The sequence below is a fragment of the Ipomoea triloba genome, chromosome 1, assembly GCF_003576645.1.
Source record: "Ipomoea triloba cultivar NCNSP0323 chromosome 1, ASM357664v1".
NCBI lineage: Eukaryota > Viridiplantae > Streptophyta > Magnoliopsida > Solanales > Convolvulaceae > Ipomoea > Ipomoea triloba.
Window position 1 is genome coordinate 35560946 of NC_044916.1, and position 14322 is coordinate 35575267.

A 14322-nucleotide genomic window follows, 5' to 3' on the forward strand; every position below is an offset into this window, starting at 1 on the left:
AAGCCCCCCCCCCCCCCCCCCCTCCCTTTTTTTCCTCTATTTTGTTTAAACTGTTGGGAGGACTTATTTAAAATTTGCAGACAGGAGGTAGAGAGACTGCAGTTACTATTTAGTATGTTATACTTTTCTTGATAAGTGAATAGCTCTGTCCTAAAACTGAAGCCTAGATATCACTACATATACTTGATATTATGAATGCCCAGGCAGATTAAATTATTTGGTACTGTTCAACTTTTATTCCAGGAAAAGTTGAGTTTTCTGCAGATGAGGATGCACATGTTATAGCTGATTGTATAAAGGTATATCCTTTTATGAGAAGCATAAACAATGGTTATGTTAAATAATTGTAGAAACTTTTCTTATGTTGTTTTATACACTGAATTGATCTATAGTATATACTCCGGGAGCTACCATCTTCTCCAGTTCCTGCATCTTGCTGCAGCGCTCTTTTAGATGCATGCCGTAAGTTTCTTGCAACAATTTTCCATTTGGACTTTTTCTATTCCTTGCCCGTAATTTTTACAGAAGAGCATAGAGATCCTTGTGATGGTGAGTGGTATAAAAAAAGACTTGATAGAACAGCATGATTTGCTGTACACAATTGGGCTCAAGCACATAGAGTTTCTATTTCTTTTGCTTAATTAAACAAAATTCAATCACACTATTTTCTTTGTAAACATCAAAATAGTGCATTCAAAAGGGGATTTAGCGATATTTGTCCAGGGGAGTCCTCCAGTGGAGGAATCAAGTGAAGCTATTTCTTTTGCTTTCTTTTTACAATTTACATAAACACATGAAGGAAGAGAATAATCATGACACAGGACCAGGAGAAAGTAAACTAACTGAGGGAAGAAAGCAAACCACTTCTTAAAAAAGATTTATTAGAGTGCCATAAATTGAAATTCTTGGAGCAACTAAGTTTATTCTTGTCATCCACATGGGTGGAATATCACGAAATTCAAAGGAAGGGTGAAGTCAAATTGGCAATTCTATTTTGACAGTTCTTTATAATTTTCTTCTTATTTTCTTTAATAGTTCTTTATAATTTTCAAAACTGGCCTTTTGTGTTTAATATAATTTTAAATGTAGTTTCTAAATGTATAAATTTTATTTAATAAATTAAATATTACAAAAAAATAAATTGTAAATAACTTGAGTCAAGTTTAGTTAACCATGTAAGGCAACCATTTTGGGCAGAGATATCATAGGTAGTTTCTCTATCTAATGGCTAGAGATCTTGAATATATTAGGTTTTGTGGTTGTTATACATGTTCTCTAAAGTGGTAAAATTGAAGGGTTTGTCACATGTAACTACTTTATTAGAGCTTTGGTTAATTTTTATTTACTGGATTGTTTTATATTTACTGTTAGGCGTTGACCGTGGCAATAAAGTCAATGCTATTCGTTCAGCTATATTGGAGACATTTCCTGAGCCCAATCGACGCTTATTACAGAGGTGTCAATAATAACTACACTCTTGATTCATTTAACTTTTGTTGTATGATGTCAGGATTGCCTTTGAAGTTGCCTTTTTAAAATCCCTTTTATGGTTCTTAATTTCATTTTAATCCCATTATGTGTGCACATGCATGCCTGCTGATAATTAAGTGCATTCTTGGAAAATTTCTTAGTTCTATGTTGAATTGATTTATTATAATTCCCCTTAAGCGCATAATGTTTTTGCTAGAATAACTAGATACATTTTGTTGGATGTTGACCCTTGTAACTTTTATTTCATTATTCTGCATATGTTTTTTAAATGCTGAAGAACTTCAGGTAAATTTTGACGAATTCATTTTGCTTTTATGAACCAGAATTCTTGTAATGATGAGACATGTGGTTGCTTTCAAGAATGAGAACCGAATGAGCACTTCAGCTGTTGCTGCTTGCATGGCACCTTTGCTACTTCGCCCTCTATTATCTGGAGAGTGTGAACTTGAACATACCATTGATTTAGGTGGTGATGGTTCTCTTCAACTTCTGCAGGCAGCTGCTGCAGCAAATCATGCTCAAGCTATTGTTATCACTTTAATTGAGGAGTATGATAATATTTTTGGGGTATGATTTATTTTTTAGTTATTTTTATATCTTGTGATTGCTATTAACTAGCACATCAATTGAGAAGTTGAGATTTAAATTATCAGTAAATTTGTAGTCATTTTGGGAGGGCATCCAAAATTTCTTTGGTATGCATGCAGAAATGAATTTGCTTGTGCAACACATACATCATTTCATTTGGTATGTGTCGGTTTTAATTTAGCTATCCCAACATAAACAGCAAGTTTTCTTGCAATCATGGCAAGAAAAACAATAGATGGGTTAAAGCTTTTGTAGCAACTAAGGCCTGTGACTACACGTTTGCTGGAATGCTATGAATGCTAGTAACTGGCTGAGATTGTGTGAAGATAAACAGATAAGGTGAGGGCCTTTAAATAACTCCTATGCTGACCTGAGAGCAATGCTCAGTAACCCACTTCCACATCTACTGCCATGTTGTAATCGGTTCATTGCTACCTTTCAATGTCTCTAGCAAGATCTCAGCAGCATCTGACCCCTCTTGTCATACTGGGTATTTGCCCCTGGGCCTCTGAGCACCCTTCTGATGCCCCCCTAGGATTGTTGGACCCAGACCAAACTATGGCTAATTCTGGGCTGGGCTGAGTATATTAGCCCTGATAGTATGCATTTTGCAAATTCATGAGTATGGTTATGACCTTACAATAAACTCACACTCCTAGCGAAAAATGAAATTGTTCTGTTTCTCTTATAAACTTCTTTACATTCTCATATATTAAGAGTTAATGCAATAGGATTTTCTCTGGTTGTTTAAGGTGTTACTAGTTGATCCATATAGTTCTTTTGGTCTAACTCATTCAGGTTTGTTGGGTTTTCTTCTGTCCTAGTGTACTTGGGATTAGTTATGTAGTGGGTTTGCTTTGTAACATGCATCCAGTGTGCATGGATTGGTGTTAGTGCTGCAATTACATTTTGATTTGCCAAAAGGAAATGAGTTACTCAATACTCTCAGTTATCATTTCATTAGACTTCCATATAATCCATATACTATATTAATTTTAGGGGCAGTTTGCTACGTGGAATTTAGATAGATTAGGCTAGCATTCCCATGTTTGCTAAGTTTTAAGGTGGAGGGATTAGAGGTTAGACCCCACCTTTAATCCCAAAAAATTGTTATTATCCTCTCCCATGGGGGAGATGGGATTGCTATTTCCTGGAACTATCTATTTTGAACCAAAAAACACCTTAAAGTTTTCTTGAGAACAACATTGCTAATGACCCACCCACCACTGAGGTGGCTCAGGGAACCCATGTTCCTTGAAAGCAGCAGCCAGCAGCACTGTGGGCATGCTTGAGATTGGAGAAATGATTCCATCCAGGCTTTGTTTTACTGGTTCTAGCAGTCTTCTTGGCAACCCACCAAAAGTAGTTGGCTGCTCTTTTTTTTTTTTTTTTTTTTTTTTTTTTTTTGAAACATTTGCTGCTTTAGTATATCACTGTTTTACTAAACAATAAAAGATATGTATTCTGGTCAACCTTCTTTTTTCAGTTACAAAGAATATTTCCATCTTCTGTTCTTTTGTGCCTAATAATCTTTCTTCCCCCCAACCTAAATTTATACTTGGTTAATAACCATTTTAACTGGTAGCAGGAAGGCTCTGTGCAACCTGAACTTTACTCTGACTCGGATGGTAGCGGAAGCGGGAGTGAAGAACTTACTGATGATGATGGAAGTTATGAAGGTAGTGATTATGATGATGAAGGAGAAGAAGAATGTGAAGAAGATGATGGCGATGATGCTGATGAGGGCTCTGATGCAGACATCATAGAAGATTCTGAGCGTGCATCTAATGCTACCAGTGAGACTGGAAATGACGGTGCTAGTAAGGTTTGTTGAAATTTCCCTCAGAGCATCTACCAGACATAGATGGATATGAAATCATCCCTGACACCCCTTTCACTGATTATATATTCTGGTTCCCTCATTGCATTACCATCTTTGCAAAACCCCAGTATGCATCTTTATGCTTGAGAGTCCTGTAGCTTGGACTTGTTTTTATTTTTTTTTTAATACTTCAGATGGGATCTGATGCCATACATGGCAAAATATCCGACAATCTAAATTTGAGAACATTAAAAAATTAACTAATATAACAGCTTAACTAATTTCAAGAAAGGCATGAGTGTTGCCTATCGAGAACAAATCAAGCAAAAATAGATTAAGATGGTTTCAATATGCTTCATGTAAGGCATGTATTCTGAAACTTTCTTGGATTGAAGCAATTTAGAAACATTTCCTACAGTGAAATTCATGTAGCTGAATAATAGTGAAATTCATGTAGCTGCAGTGCTGCACCAACTAAATTAGAATTAGGACCTAATTGAGTTGAGTTGTGTGCAGCCACCAAGTCATCCTGGATGGTATAACCTGGTATCTCTCTTGAAGAATAGCAGTAATTTAAGCCCTTTACCACCATATAAATATTTCAATTTTGGTAGAAGTGTTTGTTCACAGTTAAAATGTTTCTCAGACTTGTGCTAAACTTTTTCCAATGCTTTCTGTTGAGTGTCCAATATTCAGTTTCTTTTGTTTATTCCATTTTCCTTTATATGTCAACCATAGCCTTTTATATCTCAACCACAGCCTTTTATTCATCCCCCAGCCATCTCCCTGTCTCTAAAACTAGTAAACTTATTCTGCTATACTGAAGATGCAGGTCTCCAGTCCTAGGTCACCTGAATTAGGCAATGCTCTTGAAACAAAGGGAAGGATAGACAGTACTGAATCCAATGCTGAAAGTTCTGACATGTCCCCTTCTCAAAATTCTAGAAATTATGCAACAGTGCCTGCTGTTCAGCGACAAGCCCTCTTGGGACGTGTTCCTGTTAGTATTACAGTCTCTTTTAGATAACATATACCTTTCCAATGCAGACTTGTTCTCATTTCTATGTCACTTCAAGTTCTCATTTACTATTTTACTTGGGTATATATATCATCAGTTTTTTTCCTTAATGTTAAACTATTTTCTAGTTAAGTCTCTACATTTGAAATGCTTTTAATAGAATTGTTACTCATGTTCTTTTCTTTTGTTTCTTGAACACAGGGCAAGAAGAAGAAATCCATCGATGCTGTTGGTATCGCCCATGATGATGAGTAAGTGACTCCCTTGCAATCTGTCAAATTATAAGGCAAAACATTTCTGTTACTTTATAGACATGAACTCAGACTCATTTACAGCTCACAGCTCTTGTTCTTATTATTTTGGGATTACCCAGCTTGATGCCTGGGCCTTTCGCATTGGGGCAGACCAAATGTTATTTGCTTTACAACCTTTTCTCTATCTACAAAAATTTGGTGTTGATTACTTTTGTCTTCACCTAGATCTTTTTGGACTAGATTACCTACTAGGATAACATACTGTAGGTTGGATGCCCTGTTTTGGATAATAGAATTTGGTAAATTTCAGATTGTGTTATGATTCCATCTTGATATTGCATGCAATATTTAGAATGAGACGTGCTTCATGCATCATCTCTCTTTCAAAAAAAATCTGCAAACTGACTTCCTTTCGTATCATCTGCACCAATATATTTGACAAATTATTCTGGTATCCTGTTGTTTCATTCTTCTTAGTGCTGAACTCGAGAGGCTTGAGGCCACCAAAACTGACTTACAAAACAGAATCGCTGAGGAGGTATCATAATCATTTTTCATATGGAGTATCCACACTCTTTATCTTGATTATATGTTTTTCTTGTTCATTTTTGGTATCATAATTTTTATCTTGTCTTGATAGGCTAAGGTGAATCAAGTTCTACAAGAAGGTATGGAGAAACGAAGGGGTACTTTGCATGAGCGTCGTCTAGCTCTTGAGAAGGAAGTATGTTCTTGATCTGGTACTTTTGCTTTTTTAGTTTCTAGATGAGTGCTTTTTTAGTTAATAATTTTTTCTATACATATATAAAATAGAACTCACTTTGAGGTTGCATTAAACCCTTGGGCATGCTAAAGTGATATATATTGATGCTTACAACTAAGTTTTGTAGACTGGTGCAATGCCATGATGAAATGAAAACTTACATTAGCTTTAAAACACATTAAAGCATATTTGACTGCAGGAATTTCCCTGACTAACATTGCACCTTCAATCAGGAATTGTTTGAGGAAACAAAAAATAGCATTGTCTTTGATTTGCACATCTCTTTGGTATCAGTCGAGTCCCTTTTGAAAGCCTCTAACAACAGTTACTGTTTGCACAATGTGGTCAAATATCTTATCATTTATCTTCCCACTTACATCTGTACTGTGCCATATTAGTGGATTATTTTTTTGTTGTGAGAAATTTAGCCAACTGCCTTCTTGGTACATGGAGCCTCTGCATTGACTTGCTTTAATATCCCATTCATTTTTGTGTAAGAAATTCTTGACATGCGTACTCTTTAGCTTTAGGATCATTTTTCTGGTTTTTGATGCTGTCTTCCCTTTTGTAATTCTGATACCCTGATCAAACTGTCACAGAGTCTGTTTTGATTGCTCTTTTTGTCTAGTAGATTTGAAATCTTTAAACTTTTGACATGGACAGGTGGCAAGGCTTCAGGAACTGTTGGAGAAGGAACAGGAGTTGAGGATGATATTTGCAGCTCAACTTACTAATCCTCAACAGTCCATCCCTTCCACTATAAACAAAACTGTCAGTTTAACTCCATCTCTGGCATATGTTATATTATATCCTATTATGCTGGTAACAATAATCTTCTTTGTTGCAATAGGTGAAAACAAAGCTTGAGGAGATTGCTCAAATTGAGGTAGATGTTATGAATTTGAAACAGAAGGCTGCTGATATCGAAGCGGAACTCAACAAACAGCGGGAACAAAATATGAAATATCATACCGATGCAGGCATTCCACATCAAAAACTAAATTATCAAGGAAAACTGTAAGTGTCTTTTTTGGGACAAAGTCTCTATCTGATTACGCTTTACATGCTTTGCCACTCTATTCTCTTGTTCGTTAAGGCCTCTTCAGCCTTCTACCCTCCCAAATAGAAAATCCCATCTTTAAAAAAATGAAAGAAATATGGATGAAATGGCATTCTATTTTCATCTGCTTATATTTGGTTTTGGTGATTTTCCATGGTTATCTGGCTTCAGAAAGGACAAAGCAGAGGGTGACAAGGACAAGGACAAGAAAAATGATTTTCAGCTGGCAGTTAATAAACCACTGCTGAATTTTAACTCTCCCGCAGCATCATTCGCTGCCTCTGTGGAATCTCTGCTGGCTACTAGTAGGCCTGCAACTATTCCCAAGAAATCTGGTTCAAAAACTGAGGTATTTTTGTTAATATCATTTTGTAGGTTATTACAGCACCACTTTAAGCTCCCAGTTTCTGTGAAGTTAACAGTTTTCATCTTTGATTGTCAGGGGGCTACTACTACTTCAGCACTGTCAAAGCTAACAAATCGGCTCAACTTCTTGAAGGAGCAATCACTCCAACCTCCAGAAAAACCAGGCCAAAACAATACGGACCGAGAAAAATCAGAAAGCAGCAGCAGCAGCAGCAGCGGCGGCGCCCCTGATAGAACCCGAAATAAGGTCTCCCCTAGGACAGGCCCCAGATGATAAACCGTTTATCTGACGGATTAGCCACATGTATGTATTATCTGATGGATTGTTGGAGGACAATAACACCAGAGGATGATAAACAAGCTTTCCAAATGTGTCCTTGGCCTGCTGCAGCGGATCAGCTGGTTGGGACTTGGGAGCAAAGGTAGTGCTGCTATTGTATAGGTTTCTATTGCCAAAATAGAGAATCTATCAATTTTTTTAAAAGTAATGTATAGTGGCTCATTAGAACTCACTCATCCGCAATCTTTGTTCCCCCTAGAAGCTTAAAACCACTGACATAAATCTTTACAAAGAATTTTACCTATTTATTTATTAATTTATTTCGTTTAATTGTAAAGAACATGGATTTCTCCCTCTCGGGATGGTTTGAGAGCAAAATTCAATAAGGTTTTTGCTTCATTCTCTTGTAAAAGTACATTACTGTCTAACAGTGTGTAGTTACTACATTCTCAATTTGATGGGGTATGCACATAATGGTAGAGAAGGTAGTAGTGGCCAAAAGTCCTCCCCATTCATGGCAGATGTAGTATTGGTTGGTAAGTGCTACCATAGTGGTTATAATGAAATAGGTTCAAAGATGAGCTGATAAAGGAAAGGTAAGCCCATGCTTGGCATTGAATTACACTACTAAAATATGGTATTAGAAACAAATATAACTCCATCCTGCATTATTATTTTAGGTTAAAGAAATGGACGGTTAATTTTGTCTCAGGATTATTTTTTTTCTTCCTAAAATTCATGAAATTAAAATCCTAGGAGGACATGAGATTCTAATTCCGTTCCAACCAAACGAATGAATTTTGTTACATTCGGAATTAGGTGGGAACTAAGTGAAAATTGAATTGTAATTCTCTCCCACTAATGTGCTTCTAAATTGTAATCTTTAAATTTGGTGGGGCGAGGACAGCTTCATGCGAGGACAGAACGACTGCTTTTCAATTTTGGTGGGGCTAGGACAAAACAACTTCTTTTCAATTTTAGTGGGGCTATGCCAGAGAAAAAAATCATCTTTACAAGAGGTCACTTCATCTTTTCTGGCTCTCTCTTCCACTTGAGCTAAATTTATTTAAAAAGTTGAACAAAACATTGATGAGATGCCCTTAATATGACGGATACTAATAAATTGCTTTTTTTTTTCTTCATATGAATCTCAATTCAAGTGTTTATGTAAAAATTTTATGGTAAAAATAAAAATTCTGAGTAAAACTATTTTCCATACTTTAATGACTTCTGGTAACCTGTCGTCATGTGACTATACAAGAATCTGTGGATGCATGGTGAAGGACAGCCAGCATACTAAAGCAGACTACTTTTTTTTTTTTTTTTTTTGGTTCCGATCCCTATTTGCTTCCCCCACCCCCATAATCATCACGTCTCCAATTTTACTCTCTCACTTGCTTTTCAATCAACTCGCCGCTGTTTCTCAGTTCCACACTTCACTTCTCGCTCGCAAATTTCACTGTGTTCTCTGTTACAACACTCGCGCTTGCTTCCTAAAAATGGGCTCTGTATCGCTAAAAATCGGAGACGGCACAGCAAGATTCAAGAACAGGGCTTCCGTTTGCTCCTCAGCCGTAAATGTCCTTATGATCTGCTCGGTACTCACCACAAATCTCTTTGCTTTTTACGCTTTCACACACGCGCCCAAGCCCCATCAAACCCATCTCCTACTTCACCAGACCCACAAGAACATCTCCCTCATCTCCGAGCAAGTCTCCTTGATTCTCAGGGAGATCGATTCCTCTCAGAAGAAGCTTGCCCAGGTGCAGAAACAGCTCCTAGGGTATGAAAGCATTGATCTTTCCAGACCCAATGTTGCTGCTGAGCTGAGGGCTTTTTTGCTTCACCACCAGCTCCCTCTGGGCAAAGATTCAAGAACTGGGATCACTGAAATGGTGGCTGCTGTGGGCCATTCTTGTGAAAAATCTGTAGATTTGCTGTCACAGTTCATGAACTATAAGGTCAGTGGGGCTTGTCCGGATGATTGGAGTCTTGGGCAGAAGCTGATTTTGAGGGGCTGTGAGCCTTTGCCAAGGAGGAGGTGCTTTTCCAAGACTATACCTAAGGTGGGTTTACAACCTTTTCCTATTTCTCTTTGGAAGAACACTAGTGAAAAGATTTATAGTTGGAGTGGCCTTGCTTGCAAGAACTTTGCTTGTTTGAATTCCAAGAAATTGAACAGAGATTGTGCTGGTTGCTTTGATATAATTAGTGGGTATGAGACTCAGAAATATGTTAAGGCTAGAGGGAAGAATGATTTTCTGCTTGATGATGTGCTCTCAATGGGAAATGGTGGAATCAGGATTGGGTTTGATATTGGTGGTGGCTCTGGAACTTTTGCTGCTAGAATGGCTGAGAGGAATTTGACTGTGGTGACTGCAGCTTTGAATATTGAAGCACCTTTCAATGAGTTCATTGCTTCAAGAGGGCTTTTTCCGCTTTATATAAGTTTGGATCATCGATTCCCCTTTTATGACAATGTGTTTGATCTGGTTCATGTGGGAAATGGACTGAATGTTGGTGGCCGCCCTGAGAAATTGGAATTCTTGATGTTTGACATTGATCGGGTTCTTAGGACCGGAGGGTTGTTTTGGTTGGATAACTTTTATTGTCAAAGTGATGATAAGAAAAAGGTTTTAACTCGGTTGATCGAGGCATTTGGATACAAGAAGTTAAAATGGGTTGTGGGAGAGAAGAGCAATGGGTCAGAAAAGTCGGAGGTGTACCTGTCTGCTGTCTTACAGAAACCAGTTAGAGCATAAGTACATCGGGAGATCAGAGTAGTTTTGCTAGCAGTAAATTTCTATGCAATGCCGGGAGGTAACTATTCGTGTAATTTCAACATTTTAAACTCATGAATTTCTTTATAGCTTAAAATGAGTGATATGCAATGGCTATTATAAGGAAATGGTAAATTAACATCATAGGATGACCAATTCTTCAATTTAGATGGTTTGAATTCTGAAAAACGATCTCACTTTTTCTACTATGGCTATAAGAATTGAATGGTTACAACATTTCAGTCTCATCTAATATGTCAAAACGTTATTGGTTTCATAGTTTGTATTTTGCAGAATGCAACTTACCAAAGTGATAATTGAACAAAATAAGTTGTGCTAAGATGCCACGAAGGCATAAATTGATTGTTATATTTCAGATTAATGCCTTATCAAATGTGTGAGTTTACCAGTTCACTTGTAGCTTTCTTATTGCTCTAGCCCGTGCTGCTTGTGTAATTGTGTGACTTAAAAATACTATTCATAAGAAATTAAGAACTCCTGGATCTCTACCTCCCCGTAGCTCCTGACTGAATTGTATAAACAACCTGCATGATGAATAGCTTTAGATTCCACACTTCAAGATGTAGACGAGACTGGAGAAGAAACCTAGAAAGAATTACTTAACCATCACGATAGCCTACACTAACCCCCAAAAGTTCATCGAGCTGTGCATGAGATATCTGTGCTAGGGCCAGCCAGCCAGCCCAAGAGTGCAAGACCGGCTTGTTCCAATGTCATATAGGACTAGGAGCCAGAGGTCTAAAGGATTTGGGGAGTTTGACAGAGATTGTTAAGGGAGAATTGGTATTCTTGAGATTTTGTTGTAATCAACACTTGAGATCTCGTGGCTGAGTCATTTTTGTTCTTTGTGACATTAGAGTAAAACACACTTTTGTTCCCTTTGTCAGAGAACTATCCTTGTACTCAATATCCGTATGAATTACTTGTGTTCTTGTTTACATTGTTTGATTTATTCTCATAACCCTCATCTCCCATCAAACGCCCCCTAAAAAGAGCAAATTATTATTGATCCAATTATTAATCTTCATAATGTGGTGGCACTACTTTTTCTTGGTGGATCTTTTAGCTTCTTCACCATATAATAAAACAATTTTTTTTTTCTGCTCAGATGCATCTTTCCAGACGAGCTTATGGAGAGTAGATTTGTGACAAGTGCTTATTGGTAAATTTTCAAAATGACATCTCCATGGTTTTCCCTCTGAAGTAGAGAGATTTGTGCCTGGCCAACCACTCCCGTTGCAACCTCATATCTCTTTGTTATATGTTGTTAACCGAACAAGACAAATTAGTGTAGAGACACCCACCCACAAATATATAACCATAAAAAGAAAAAGAAAAAGAAAAAAACAAATAAAAAAACAAAACCCCTCCCTTCCTGTAGCTGTGCCTCCTCCTTACTTCTCTGATGAAATTTATTCAGAATTACTGCCAACCCAACATCAATCTGGAAACCTTAGAAAGGAAGGTGGAGTGTAAATTTAGGAAATGGAGATGCAGAGATTGCGAGAACTGTTATTACTCTGGTTAAGGTTGCAAAATAACCGATTTGCACTTGTGGGCGGTAATCACACTGCTTCCAGGTTTTGCACTCGCTAATCTTTCCATTTTTTTTTGCATCCTTCAACTCCAATTTTGTTCTTAGTTAAATAAATTTGCCTACTTTCTTCTCCTACCATCTCTCAAGTCCCCTAAAGATCTGTAGTCTTTGTTTCCTCCGATTTCATATAAAAAGTTCTCATTTCAAGATTCTCTTTCAATTCCTCCTGTTTTCTTCTGAGCCTGTTTAATCCCAGAGATTCGAGTTTTAAAGCAATGGATCTTCTGTTTGGTTTTCAACCAAAACCTCAGGATAAAACGAAGATCCTGCAGATTGATGATGGAGATGCCCATTTCTTGGCGATTAGATTGCATACTTCTTGGATTCTGAAATTGTTGGGTGCTGTAATTTTGGCGTTGGTTATTGTCTCTTTTCCCTGGCTTAAAACAATGATTGGAGAATCATGGCATGAAAATGGGAACATTTCTGATGCTCAAATGGTGTTTGATCCTATCAGTGTGGATCTATTGCCTCTTGTCTTTCATGATCTGGCCAATGAAGGCCTTCTCAGACAGGGCGATCGAGCCCTTTTTGTCAGCAGCAATGGCGACGAGGAAGCCATTTATGGTTCTCGAGTCATTTCTGATTATAACATGGATTTGGTCTCTGTTTCAGACATCCAGCGCCAAAGGTTGATCCCAGAGGAGACATATGATTTCGCATTTGCCCATGGCTTGACAGCAACCTCGGATTTCGTGAACCGGGCTCTTAAGGTAGGTGGAATTGTTGTTCTGCAGGTCACTGACAACCCTGCCGTGGGGTTCCAGAAGCCTGGGAACTTGAGGATTGTCTACCTCAGGAAATTCGAATCCGCCATGATTGTAACCATGAAGAAAACAGGCGCCAATTCCACCCTGCTGGAGATTGAATCAGAAGCCAGAGTGGCGGCGCTCAAGAATCTTGAAGATGTCCTCTTGGAACCGCCCCGAGCAGCCTCGGGCAAATCCAGCTCCTACATCAAGAGAACCCGGTATCTCCCCGACCTGATGGGCGTCTCCCTCGAAAGCTACCCCCGCCGAGTGTTCATCGACGCCAGCCTGCGCGGCAACAACGACGCCTCCGCCTGGTTCACAAACCACTACCCTTCAGGAAACTCCAAATTCGAGGAAACTCCAAATTCGAGATATTCCAGGTAGGTAGGGATGTCAATCAGGCCATCTCGTTCAATTTCAAAGCCCTAAAATTTTTTGTACCTTATTGGGATAGTTTATCAGTTTTGGACTAAGATTGACATTCCTAATTCCAGGTCAAGGCAGTGCCTCTCGGGCCATCTTATTGAGTTTTGAGCCCTAAAATTTTTTGTATCTTATTGGGACAGTTTATCAGTTTCGAACTAAGATTGACATTCCTAATTCCAGGTCGAGGCAGTGGCAGAGGCCTCGGGTGGTGGTGAGGAAGTTCCGGTGATCAGCATGTCGGATTGGGTGGGGAAGAACGTGGAGGAGAAGGATTATGTGGTGATGAAAACAGAAGTGGAAGTGGTGAGGAGCAGAGCAATCAAGTTGGTGGATGAACTTTTCTTGGAATGCAAGCATCAAGGGATAAAGAAAGGTGGTGAGAAAAACAGGAGGGCATATTGGGAATGTTTAGCTTTGTATGGTTTACTCAGGGATGAGGGTGTTGCTGTGCACCAATGGTGGGGTTGAATTACTACTTTCACTGAAAATAAATTTTTTTTTTTAAAAAAAAAACAATTTTCATATTTTGTTATTTTTTTCATCTATTAATAGGAAAGGATTTGATACTTCCATTAATCTTTTATTTATTTATTTACCCGAAATTGAGTTATATAGAGCAAACAATCAAATATGTTTCGTCTTAACTAAAAATCTAAATTGATAATTAATTGGATTTCATATTTATATACTAAATTAAAGGATCTATTATGTTTTAACTAAAAATCAAAATTGATAATTGAAAATCACATATATGTTATATATTATATGCTCAAACCTGAATCCTAACATGAATTTTGCGCTAACCGAATGGATTCATCATATTCTGAGAGAAAAATTTTTAAAATTTTCTAAAATGTCTTAACTTGTTGAGACACGAATTTATATAGCCTTTTTTGTTTGATTTAATTGTTCTATTGTATTATATATATATATAATACTGGTTCAAATGCGGACAGTGCTTTTCGTGCGACCGGTGCAGATTCACCATTAGATATACACAAATGCACCACACTACATATAATGGTGTATTATAAAATACTTTATAGTGCATTTATGTATAGCTAACAGTGAGTGAACGGGAATCACTGTCCGCATGAGAACTTG

The 14322-nt window shown here is 37.7% G+C and overlaps 3 protein-coding genes across 8 annotated transcripts in view; all 3 read left to right on the forward strand.

Annotated features, from left to right (window-relative positions):
* Positions 1-8054, forward strand: part of LOC116024465 (rho GTPase-activating protein REN1-like) — a 13963-nt gene extending 5909 nt beyond the window's left edge. For 3 of the 5 annotated variants that reach the window (XM_031265362.1, XM_031265367.1, XM_031265374.1), the window contains 13 exons: positions 244-299; positions 393-462; positions 1372-1456; positions 1815-2058; positions 3668-3904; positions 4728-4901; positions 5121-5170; positions 5651-5711; positions 5814-5897; positions 6600-6707; positions 6787-6953; positions 7168-7345; positions 7439-8054. In XM_031265362.1, coding sequence (XP_031121222.1) covers positions 244-299; positions 393-462; positions 1372-1456; positions 1815-2058; positions 3668-3904; positions 4728-4901; positions 5121-5170; positions 5651-5711; positions 5814-5897; positions 6600-6707; positions 6787-6953; positions 7168-7345; positions 7439-7636 — 1712 coding nt within the window. In that variant the 3' untranslated portion in view covers positions 7637-8054. The remainder of the gene's footprint in view (positions 1-243; positions 300-392; positions 463-1371; positions 1457-1814; positions 2059-3667; positions 3905-4727; positions 4902-5120; positions 5171-5650; positions 5712-5813; positions 5898-6599; positions 6708-6786; positions 6954-7167; positions 7346-7438) is intronic. The other 2 variants (XM_031265382.1, XM_031265391.1) reach the window with 2 other exon arrangements.
* A 910-nt stretch (positions 8055-8964) lies between these two features.
* LOC116026234 lies at positions 8965-11936 on the forward strand. Its single transcript, XM_031267720.1, has 2 exons — positions 8965-10462; positions 11552-11936. Exon 1 carries the CDS (start codon positions 9142-9144, stop codon positions 10402-10404), a length of 1263 nt encoding a protein of 420 aa, XP_031123580.1. The 5' UTR covers positions 8965-9141; the 3' UTR covers positions 10405-10462; positions 11552-11936.
* Positions 11937-12134: 198 nt separating this feature from the next.
* Positions 12135-13507, forward strand: LOC116026245. 2 transcript variants are annotated; one of them, XM_031267731.1, is made up of 2 exons: positions 12135-13172; positions 13399-13507. In XM_031267731.1, the coding sequence occupies exons 1-2, from the start codon at positions 12256-12258 to the stop codon at positions 13445-13447; spliced, it is 966 nt and encodes a 321-aa protein (XP_031123591.1). In that variant the 5' UTR covers positions 12135-12255; the 3' UTR covers positions 13448-13507. The 2 variants fall into 2 exon arrangements, with proteins under 2 accessions (XP_031123591.1, XP_031123598.1); XM_031267738.1 differs by having other exon boundaries at positions 13287-13446.
* Positions 13508-14322: the final 815 nt, after the last annotated feature.